The sequence below is a fragment of the Abrus precatorius genome, unplaced genomic scaffold (assembly GCF_003935025.1).
Source record: "Abrus precatorius isolate BTA unplaced genomic scaffold, Abrus_2018 Scaffold7, whole genome shotgun sequence".
In the NCBI taxonomy this organism is placed as follows: domain Eukaryota; kingdom Viridiplantae; phylum Streptophyta; class Magnoliopsida; order Fabales; family Fabaceae; genus Abrus; species Abrus precatorius.
The window spans coordinates 6,652,226-6,664,099 of NW_020874417.1; the positions used below are offsets into that span (position 1 = coordinate 6,652,226).

At 31.7% G+C, this 11,874-nt stretch overlaps 1 protein-coding gene across 2 annotated transcripts; it reads right to left on the reverse strand.

Moving 5' to 3' along the window:
• Positions 1-906: 906 nt before the first annotated feature.
• On the reverse strand, positions 907-6,738 carry LOC113872062. 2 transcript variants are annotated; one of them, XM_027509285.1, is made up of 11 exons: positions 6,545-6,738; positions 5,664-5,905; positions 5,420-5,538; positions 4,997-5,105; positions 4,869-4,908; positions 4,418-4,507; positions 4,211-4,310; positions 3,990-4,129; positions 2,813-2,915; positions 1,533-2,239; positions 907-1,402 (listed from the first exon to the last, which is right to left on the reverse strand). In XM_027509285.1, the coding sequence occupies exons 2-11, from the start codon at positions 5,800-5,802 to the stop codon at positions 1,081-1,083; spliced, it is 1,869 nt and encodes a 622-aa protein (XP_027365086.1). In that variant the 5' UTR covers positions 5,803-5,905; positions 6,545-6,738; the 3' UTR covers positions 907-1,080. The 2 variants fall into 2 exon arrangements, with proteins under 2 accessions (XP_027365086.1, XP_027365085.1); XM_027509284.1 differs by having other exon boundaries at positions 5,664-5,902; positions 6,545-6,733.
• Between the last annotated feature and the right edge of the window lie 5,136 nt (positions 6,739-11,874).

Genomic DNA, 11,874 nt, shown 5'->3' on the forward strand with positions numbered 1-11,874 from the left:
TCGATCTTTCGTTAATTTTTCATCTAAGTGCCCCATGCACAATAAAAAGTGCAAAAGATAAAGCTTTTGGCAAGGAGGCTTGAAGAACACTTGTAACACGAAGCCTTATCTCGTGTTAATCTTTTCTTTGCGCCCTTTTTGGAAACTTCCAGCACCTTTGCTTTTAGCCCTTATCCAGTATTTGTAGACAAACAAACGAAATTAGAAAAGTTCAGGATCTTTTTTCTTATGTCAATTTTCAAACTCAAATACAAAGGGATTCTTGGGGATGAATTAAGAAAAGTTTAAAAGAGGAAAAAAAAACTATTTTTAAAAATTTAAAAATAAAAAATAAAAATGATACATTATTACAAACTTAACGTCTTAATCTTTTGTTTATTTCTATGAATATAAATATAATTTCCTTAATTTAAAAACAAAATTTATTCACTTTTATTTTCCTTTAAAACCATCCTCTTGAACATATCCTAAAGAAATAATGATAATGATTGATAAACATAGCAGAATAAAATAAAAATAACACACTGGTTATGTACATGTTAGTGCATTTTGAAAAACAGAATAAAACTAGACACATGGTTAAAGTGTTAACGTTTGAGTTTCAATAAAAGGGATGAAAACATAAAGGTAGAACAAAACAGAATAATTTTGTTTGCACTTTAAACACTGCCAATTAAAGAATATCACGCAGAAATTTGGATTTGCACAAATTCAAACTTCTTATATCCAATTTTAAGAAGCCCTGTGAAGATAGCCTGTGGAGCAAATGAAAAATCTTCATAAATTATACAATTTTGTTAACTTCAATTCAAGACTGATTTTAAAAAGTCTAAAGCTTTTAGTTATTTATCCTCGTCCTTAAGGATTGAGTTTAGTATTTTCCTAGATTATATGGCTGGCAGAAAAAAAAATAAGAAAATAGATTATTCCAACATAACAAAAGGGAGAACCCTGTTAGTATACATGACCAATCAATCATGATAAAAGTAATATGCAAAGCATGCACCGAGTTATTCAGGCACATGAAGCCTCAAAATACAATGCTTCTTCCTCTGTTCTTGGTTAGCATTTCCCTTTTAGTTAACGCAGAAAACACCAATAGAGACTTTTTTTCTGCCTGGTTAACTTCTTTGGTACTTTTGAAGTCATACCTTGAGTTACAATGGTGTTTAGTTTTATCTTCCTGCTTGACTTGTCTGCATAATCTGAGGACACGTCTTGGACCAAATTGGCATTTAATTGCTTGTTTCTGATTGTTGTTTGGTCAAAAACTGCTCCATTTTCCAAAGAATGTGAAGCAACCTGGGTTGCCTCAATAGGTCTTGAAAGATTTTTCTCTGAAGAAGTTGGGACTACTTTGTTAGAATTTACTTCCCTTAAGTTAGAATTTGTTTCTGTATACCTGAAGGAACAAAAAAAGGATAAAAATATTAATGATCATCTTGTACTACGCTTATTAACCATATGAAAGGAAACAGAATCATACATACTCTTATTCCTTTAAACAACAACAGAAACAGTAGCACAATTACCTTAAGTTTTGAATGCCAGAGTTAGTCTCAAGTGCTTCATGCGAAGTTCCCTCTGGTGTATCTCTATTCGGTACTTCAACATTAACCTCAATTTTAGGACTGAGTTGGATAAGTTTTGCAGAATGTGAATCAACCCTACCTTCTTTTTCCATGCAAGGGGATTCTTGACTGTCAATGCTAGAAGAGGCCACCCTGGGATGATATCGGTGTTCACGCACCATTGAAATGGCCTTGTCTAATGTTTCTAGAGCCTGTTCTACCTCTGATCGGATATGTAGGCTCCTTTTTTCCCTCAGTACACTCCCATCAACTTCCTTATTTGGAATGTCATTTACTTCTTTATTCTCCTCTTCCTTATTTGGAATGTCATTTACCTCTTTATTCTCCTCTTCACATTGTACAATTTCTTCACAATCTACTTCCACAATCTCACTAAGTGCTTTGCTATTATCTAGTGCTTTTGTACTCATTGCCATTGAGATGACATTATTTGTATGCCGATTGCTTTTATCTTCCTTAGATACATCTTGCTTACTTTCAACAAGATCTTCAGAAGTGAGAACTCTTGCAACTTGCTGAAGCTCTCCAACATCCATAGCCTTTGATCTACTTGTGGTATATAGAGCTTCACGAATTCTAGCATATATTGGGTCCTCCAAGGCCTTAGTGAATTCTCCTTTATCATGGCTCATCATAGAAGCCACAGTCTATAACATAATCAGTGATTGGTTTGTGTCCAAAGATGATAGAAAACATTAACAAATAGCAATGCAATGATGCAAGAATGTTTTACTTTTGTTTGATGGAACAGAAAATGACAGATCAGCTGAATCCAGCTTTCAAGCTAGCCATTGCAATTAAGATAGGCTGAGTTCACAAAGCCAGGGTAAATACTGCTCCACATAGGTGTATGTAATAATATAAAGAATTCCTGTTAATGTGTTTGAAACTTATCATTTATGTTGCTTGTTTAAGGGAAATATCTCATCCTACTTTTCTCTGTAATCCATCTAACAAAACTAACTATGATATCAAAAACTAAATAATAGTAATCTAACGACAATAATTAAAGAATCCAAGGGATGGATGATTTATTTGATTATAGGATATAACAAAAAGTGCAATACATTTATAACCAAAAAAATGCAACATTACATTTATTTTTAACTTGTTTTTCTTCATTAAATAATGAATTAACTCATTAGGTAGATCCAGAAAATCAAAAACATTTTTTCATTGAATGCCTAATAAAAGAAGCATATCTGAAACGAATCTACTACCTTCTGATAAAGTCTGAAACCATTTCCAATGAGCTGCCTTGAAATAAAGTTTATTAAGGATGGAGGCACAAAATCCAGCTTTACATCCATATTTGCTATCGTCCTACAAAAGTTCAAGTCTTGAATCAGGATTGCTAATAAACTCCATTTTCTTTGTGGTACCTTTTTCATTTTTTACCTCATGATGAAAAGTCAAGCCAAGTAGTAAATCAATGAACCAGTTTACTTTTATCTTTCTTTCAGAATCTAGTATCAGATGAATAGGTAACTTATAATGGAAAGTTGGAAACATAAGACTCTTTATCCTCCAGGAACCAGCAAAGTCACTTCAGACAGAACAATCAAAGCACCTACATAACTATTCACAAAAATACCAGCAATACCAAGCAAGTACAAAATAGAAACAAAATAAATTATTAAAACAAGAACAATTTAGTTCCCTGACTGATCCCCCAAATCAAAGCCCATCATAGTCAGAATTTTCTAATAACTGGAATTATATTATTCTTAACCTATAGTCCAAACCCCAGGATGAATTCAGAAGCAGTAATTTCAGTTATTTTCCTAGGAAGATAACACACTATTAGAATTTTAGAAGTTTCTGTACATTTGACTAGAGATTGACACAATATGCAGAATGCTTGTGTATGTTTGTACTGCAGATCGTGATTGACTACAAGTAAAGAAATGGTTGTTGTTTAAATTAACATTCCAAATACAACAACAACAAAGTCTTATTCTATGGGTGAGATCGGTTAACATTTCAAATAATGAACAGAAAAAATGCAAGGACTTTCATTACTGATGGAAAAATAGGCTTCATAGTTCATATTCTATAACCAAATCTCTCTCTCTCAAATGAATAACAAATAAAAGTGAATCAAATATGCTTACTACTATAAATGCACAAATGCAATTATAGAATGCAACAAATTTTGCAAATATAACAAACATAAAATAATATTATATTGTTGTATCACACATGTTATTGACAACTAAAATACTTATCATAATTCTGCTATGGTCCAAAAATATTTCTTAAAGACAGTTCATCTCTTTTCTAAAACAAGCAGCCCATATATGGCACATTATGGTTTATGATTGTTGAATATTTTCTCCTTTCACTCTACCACTTCATTCAAGTAAATTCTCATGTTTAACTACATCTAAAACTCACCGAAAGTAACTTCTTTCTGATGTCACCTTCTGCAAAGCAAAGCCTCCCACCAAATCAACTCTCACAACATCCTTTGCTTCAGGAATCACCTCATTGTCAAAACCACAAATGGTGTCAGTGACACTCTTTGACTCGGAGACCTGAAATCAAATTAAGCACAATTTCAATCTAATTTGAAATAAAATTTAAAAGTTAAAACAAACAAGGTTCTAGATGATTACCGAATTTGTAAGAACAACAATTAAGTCATCTTGAAAGTACTCAAACAAATAATAGTGCACTATAGCTTCTCTCGTAGACAAAGGCCATGAAACCTTCACCCTTTCTTCCAAAATGCAGAGAAAAATCAGCATTCGGAAGCAAAACTTTTAGCATGGTAAGGCGTTAAAAAGTTTTTCGTTTTTTTAATTGGTGCTAGCAGGACAAACCTCACAAGTGATAATTGTTCCCCAATCTGGACCTGGTGCAAACATTCAGCTGACAATATTTTGAAAGAGGGAATGGTAGACTGAGGCCACCTAAATGGAAATTGTGAAAAGGGCATCAACTAGAAGTATCAGATACATTTTTATAGTGATATATTACTGAGATTCAAAGCCATTTCTAAGGTATACAACAACTTTCAGGAATCATGACCACCTCAAAACAAAAGTAGTAAGTCAATTGCAAGCAAAACACATTTCCTCAACAGTAATTTTCTCAGCACCCCAAAACACACCAAAAAGATAAAGCACTTTCTTCTTTTTATTATTAAGGAGTATAACTTTGAACTTTATACAGAAATATAATAAAGATAAAAACGATAATGGTGGTCAATGTCATATTGGAACTAGTATACAGAAAATTCAAGGCACTTATTGTACTAAATAAAACTCTCACCATTTTTTGTAAAGGGATGTCTCCCATGAGATACATAAACCTGTAACAAAGAAAACAATTAACTCAATTTTGCATATTGATATCAATAAAAGGGTGGTGCTAAAAGTATTTGCTTCAGTGTGGCTTACAAACATCAACCGGCCCATCTACAAAGCCTTCAACTAGCATTGTGTGAAAGGGAGTTCCCTCTGGTCCTTCGCGATACATAACACGAAACTCTTCACCATCTTGTTTCAACTGTTGAAAGAAGTAAAATTATCAATAACTGGAGAATTTGATGGAAAAAACTAAGTATCCTCAACCTAAAACATAACAAAAGTCATGCTACAAATGTCACAAGAGATTGCATTAGTCCATTGAATTTTAGACAATCGGGTACTGTTGGACTAAAAAAACTGAACCAACAAGGTCAGTCATCAAATGTAAATTCCTGCTTTCTGTGAAAGGAAGTTGTCAATTGAATTCACCAAAAGATTTAAGATTTAAATGAATGGAAGATGGCATAAATAAAAAAGATAAAACATGGTTAAACTACAGAGTAGATAGCATACTTTCCAATCAGTGTGCGATGTATTAGATCTTCCACCATCATCTGAAGAAGCACTCCTCAACATATCAAGAAAATTAGATATCTCTGCAGTCTTGGTTTCGGCTAATTTCTCTCTATATCCTGCACCAACCAGTGAACATGAATTGCACAAATAAAAAATGACAAAGTAAACTAACTAAACAATTGTTCCAATTATTTAGCACCATTTCTTCCTGAATATGAATTCAAAGAGAATTAGGGAGCACCTTCTACATTGAGTTCTGAAGAAGGTTGCAGTTGACTTCTAACAAGCTTTTTGAGCATCTCATCATTTGTAAGATCAGGTGAGGCAAGGGTTCTATCCAGCCTCTCCCTATACTGCACAATCTTTCTCTTCTTCTCCATTTTTGCATCTCTTGGGAAATTGGAACAGACCGTCTTTCAAAAAGTCAGATCAGGAACACAAGCCTCATCAATTAGTAGGATTCAGATTCTTCTCCTAAACCTACTACAACAGAAATCCACAGTGGTTAAACAAGACAAGCCAATCTGTTATAATACTCTCATCTCATCATGCACGAATCATGATTAACAAAACACAACAAACTGCATGTGTTTAACTAGTCAGAACCCACAAAAAGGTTTCTCTCCACAAGACAAAGTAATGAATTTTTTTATAAATTCACCCCTATATGTTGTTGTCAATTTATCATATAAAGATCCACAAACCAAAAGCCAAGAAAAGTCAATAGACTCAATACACATCCACCATATATAACACATCCATTTGAAGCAAACACAAAAAGAAACTTCAAATTTCAAAGCCACAAGGAAATAAAATTCTAAGAGGGACAGAAACAGAATAGCTGAATAGGTGAATTTACATACACCTCAAGACAAGCTAGCAATTACATGAAACTACATAACAAGCAAAATTTGAAGTCAACAAAAGCGACAAACCAAAATAAAATTCCAGGCTTGATGTCAACAAAGATCATTCACATGACAAGTAGAAATTGAAGAAACTCAAAGAAATCCAATTCAAAAAAAAAAAAAAAGAGGTGAAGATATCAAAACAACCCACATGAAGCAACAGCTTAGAAAGATGAAAACTTCATTAAAATTCTTTTTAAAAAAAAGAGCATACATGATTCATGAACCTTGGCTTTGAGAATTGGTGCTTTTCAAATTTCAATATTCATATTCTGGGAAGAACCCAGAAGCAGAAAAGGCAGATCTCAAGCAATAATGCAATCCCAAGACAGAGTCTGGTGATGTGAGCAACACAACACACGGTGGACTTGGCTTTGCTTCCCTTGAGAGACAAAATAGCAGCACACTAACAACCCAACCAAATAATTATATTTTATTTTAAATATTATAAACATAAAAAGGAATTCGTTTACAAGAAAAAGTAAGTATGCAACAAGATTTAAAAATTATAAATTTAATAAGAATGTTTTTATTTTTAAAATGATAAAAATAGTAAATTTAGATCATATAGTTATATATAAATGATAAAAAAATTAAATTATTTTCTCCAATTCTCTTATTATATTAGTTGTTCAAAAGTTATAAATATTTTGATTTATGAAGAATAAATATATAAAAATATAAAACACTTCTAAAATCTTAAAAAACAAAACTAATTTACTAGTATTAATATTAGTTTAGATTATGTCCTATTATTTAATAAAGTGTAACTATACAGTGTGAAAGGGTGGAAGGCGAAGTTAGAACTTGGAACTCGCGTCAAATTCAAAGGTTTTTGTGTGGGACCCACTCAAACACCCCGGATTGAAGGATAACATTTTGGCTTTTTTACATAAATACTGCCTTTTCAAACTCAAATGACGCATGTGCCCTAAAAATATTTTTATTACATAAATATCCTTAAAATTGTAAACAGAAGTCGATTATAAACTACTTTAATTTAAAAATTGAATTTACTAGTACCTCTCACAAAAATCGACTTTAAAAGACTTCATATCTTCACAGAAGTTGACTTTAATCCATTGAAGTCGATTCTAATCGTTTTTAATTGCTGATTTTCAAATACAAACAAGTTGATTATAATCGACTTCCATATAACAGCAAAGACGATTAAAATCGACTTCTATTATTATTTGAAGATGATTATAATCGACTGCTATATAAATGTGAGTAACCAGAAAGAATAGAGTAGAGAGAGAATCAGGACTAAAGAGAGAAAGGAGGCCAGAGAGAAGGATCGAAGAACAGTGGAGACAGTAGAAATGATCGAAGAACAGCAGAGATAACATAAATAACAAAAGATGGATAATGATTTATATCGACTTAATTTTGCTGATCATATTGTCAGCAAGTTGTCAATACAGGTAAATTAATTTTTAAATATATTTAGTTGATTTATAATTAGTTATTTTTGTATTTAATTTAATATATTATTAATTTTGTAATTATATGTTAATATTATTTTGTAAATTAATTGTCTTATGTTTGTTATAATTATAATTATTATATTGAGGAATGTAAATAAAATTTTATTATATATTTATAATTATTATAATAATATAGTTTTATATTATAGTGATCTATAATTATAATAATTTTGATATAATGTTTTCATTTAAATCTTGTATATATTATTTTGTTATTGTACAGGAAGCTCGAATTTTAAAAAGTAGGCATTATAATTTGATAGTTCCTCCAGATTCAAGAATGGAACCATTTCTTAGGCAGACTAGTTTTTGGTATGTTGCACAGATGGTTCCAGTATTTGATTATAATAGGACATTCATAAGTACACTTGTAGAACGTTGGAGGCCTAAGATACATACATTTCATTTTTCATATGTAGAATGTACGATCACTTTGGAGGATGTTGTGTTTCAGCTAGTCTTACATGTGGATGAAGTCCCTGTGAGTGGTTGCATTGGAGCGTGGGAGAAATTTTATGATCGAAATATATAGGCATTGTGTGAAGATTTACTTGGAGTAGTTCCTGATGAGAGTAACATAAAAGGATTTTTCGTAAATTTATAGTGGTTTTTAGATACATTTGGAGCATTACCTCACAATGCTGATGGGCAGACTATTATCCGTTACACTAGAGCGTACATAATGATGATATTTGGTGGGGTATTGTTTCCAAATAAATTAGAATTTAGGGTTCATATGAAGTGGCTACCTTTTAACTGATTTTACTAAGATTCTAAATTATAGTTGGGGTTCTGCTATGCTAGCATCCCTTTATCGTGAGCTTTGTCGTGCAGTGAAATACAATGTCACCAAGATTGTAGGTTGTTTGCCTCTTCTACAGTCTTGGGCATGGTATAGAATACTTTAGTTAGCCCCTAGGCACCATTATCCTCTCATTTTTCCACTAGCATTGAGGTACAAATTAATTCTATTAATATATTATTTTTTTGTTATTTATATATGTTAATTTTGCAAGTAATTATTATTTATGTCCATTTCAGGTGAAAAAGTTATAGGTTATCGACGAGATCAGATACAGATAAATTATTGTGTTATAAGAGGATCATTGATTCAATTGACATTACTAGGGTAAGTTTAAATAAGATGTATGTTACTAAATTATTTTGTTTTAAATAATTATATTTTTTGGTCTAATATTTGTTATTTATTATTTCAGTTTAGATAGACGCCCTACAACAACAATGAGGTCAGGAACATTACACTTTCTTTCATGTATGATGAGGCTAATGTTTGGGTATCTGTGACTGTTCTTATACAGTTTACTATAATTAAGTGGCACCCTGTTGATCGCGTGGTTCGACAATTTGGTAGAGCACAACATATACCAATCAGCCCAATAAATATTGATCGATTGCATACTAAGGATGGGAGGGATGATATAGAGATATGGTGGCCTAATTACACCAAACATGGCACACTATATGGGAGGTACGTAGGGAGCAACGAGTTCAATACCCTTTATCTGATGATGATCGTCCCTCTGTCGAGTATTTCCAGTAGTATTTATCAGTCGCTAATAGATTTTTGTCATTGGATGGAGCCCCACAGAATCCAAAGTTTAGGGACTTGCCTGATGGTGTAGCACTACATGCTCCCTCAGTACCTGACATCACACACCCTAATGACGTTCCAGATAGACACTCTTTTAGCCGTCGTTTGCGTGCAGGTACATGTGCTAGTAGACGCCAATACTCCAATGAGGTGCATATACTAGCTGACCCCCCAGCACATGATGTACAACCAGATGTACTTTAGAATTGTCGTCGTTTGCGTGCAGGTACATGTGCTAGTAGACGCCAATACCCCAATGAGGCGCACATACCAGCCGACCCCCCACCACATGATGTACAACCGGATGTACTTTAGAATTTGAATTTTATGCAGTTTAAAATTTAAATTTTATGTCATTTGAAATATTATTTTTACATTGATATCATTTAATAATTTATAAAATTGTTATACAAAAATATTAATAAATTAAATTAAAATTATTATTTTATTTAATTTTGGTAAAAAATTTGAACAAATTATATGGGCAGGACGTGAAAAATGCATTAAAGAAGTCGATTATAATCAACTCTCTTTTAACACAGAAGTCGATTCTAATCGACTTTCCCATTGCATTGCAGAAAACGATTTTAATCGACTTCTGTATTTGTGTGCAAAATCTATTTTTATCAACTTCTATGCAATTCAATTTAGGACATTCATGTAAAAAAAAATTTTAAAACATATGTAATTTAATATTTAAAATAATTTATTTCTGTAAATTTCCCTAAAAAAGTGAATTTATTTATAAAAAGTATTTTATGATAAAAATTATTTAAATTATATAAAATTAATATATTATTTGTAACAGAAGCATAAATGTGAGAACTAGTAAAATTAAAATTGGTATAAAAATAATGGGTAAAAAGATAGGAAGTTTAAAATAGTTGTTGGTAAATGAGGTCGATGAGGTTGATGTTACTCAAAAAAAAATATAAATGATATATTTTTTAAGGTATTTACTTGTAATAAAAGTTGATAAATAATTTTTTATTAAAATACTTTTTAATATATATTTAACTATTGAAATAGTTGAAAGTAATGAGAATAATAATGATAATGAAAAAATTATGGAAGGAGACAATCATGTTATTGATAATGAGATATATAGAGACTGACTTGTGGTTACTAAACAAAAAAAAAAATCTAACTTAAAAGCAATTAAACCTAAAAAAGATGAAGAGCTTGTAAAGAAAAAAAAAATGTTATTTTAGAAGGCCTTTAATATTGTCTCTCGAAAGAATGATGATTAATAAGTCACAATTTCAAATCTAATAATAATAAGACAAACATATTATCTTTATACCATTCGTCATAGAAAAGAGGGAACAAAGGGACAATAAGTAGCAAGTCCTCACCAAGCTAAATTTCTACAGGTACATTTTAAAAGGGTGACGAGGTCACATATAATACAGGAGCATTTACATGCCATGCAAAAAAGCCTAACCTCAACTCAATAAGTCAACTTAGTAAAGGCATAGCACTTGTTGGAAGTTAAGCCATGAACATGGAACTTAATCAAAGAAATTGTTTCAAATTATTAGAGACACAATTGACAAATAGTATAATTTCAAGATCAACAACAAGAAATGAAGAAGGGTTTATGGTAAAAGTGGTGGGAGCTACACCTCTCAATACTTGAATCTCATACCCTCACAACTTACCTTGTCATGATATTAGAATTTAAATAACTTTTAATCCTATCCTAGAATATTATAAGAGCTGGTAATAAGAAATGATAGAGACATGTCAAGGATATTCTTAGTAGATAGCAGCCTATGATACTTTTTTTTGTGAAACTCACATTGAGTTCACTAAAACTTCTCAATTTTGGAGGAAAGTAGATATTAACTGGTCTATGGAGTGGAGACCTAAGGGCACTCATGTGGTTTATAGGTTATTGTTTAAGAAAATAATCAATTTATCCTTGTAGTCACTCATTTTAACCCACATTTTATCACCGTTAAAATAGGGGTAATGGCTAAAGAATGACATTATACTTGTATTTTTGCTAATCTTGCGACTACCTAAAGAAAAAAGACATGGATAACCTTAAAGAATGTTCATGTCATTTCTTCCACTTCATGGATAACGATTGAAGACTTCAATGAGGTGCAATTTCCTTTTATGCAAAAAAGTGAGTTTAATTCATACAACAAGGCTTGAGCATTCAGTGCAAGGCCTAAGTGTGACTTAACCAATATTCCTTCATCAGGTTATGTATTCACTTGACATAGAAATCATAATGGTCAAACATTCTTTCGAAGATATTAGTAGAAGTATGACAAATCTACCTTAGTTAAGAAGCTTTCCAAAAGCTTTTGTCAAAACACTTACTCTTCTACACTTTGATTATAGTTCTCTCTTGGTAAGCTTTGGTGGGCTTCCCCAAATGCATGGACTTTTACTTTTACTTTTTCAAGCAGCTTGAATAGTTCACAAAGACTA

Coding starts and splice junctions, on each gene's coding strand:
- LOC113872062 (XM_027509285.1), bottom strand. CDS start 5,802: ATGGAGAAGAAGAGAAAGATTGTGCAGTATAGGGAGAGGCTGGATAGA. Junction 4,508..4,868: donor ACATCCCTTTACAAAAAATG/GTGAGAGTTTTA, acceptor ATTTCCATTTAG/GTGGCCTCAGTCTACCATTC. Junction 4,311..4,417: donor GAACAATTATCACTTGTGAG/GTTTGTCCTGCT, acceptor TTTGGAAGAAAG/GGTGAAGGTTTCATGGCCTT.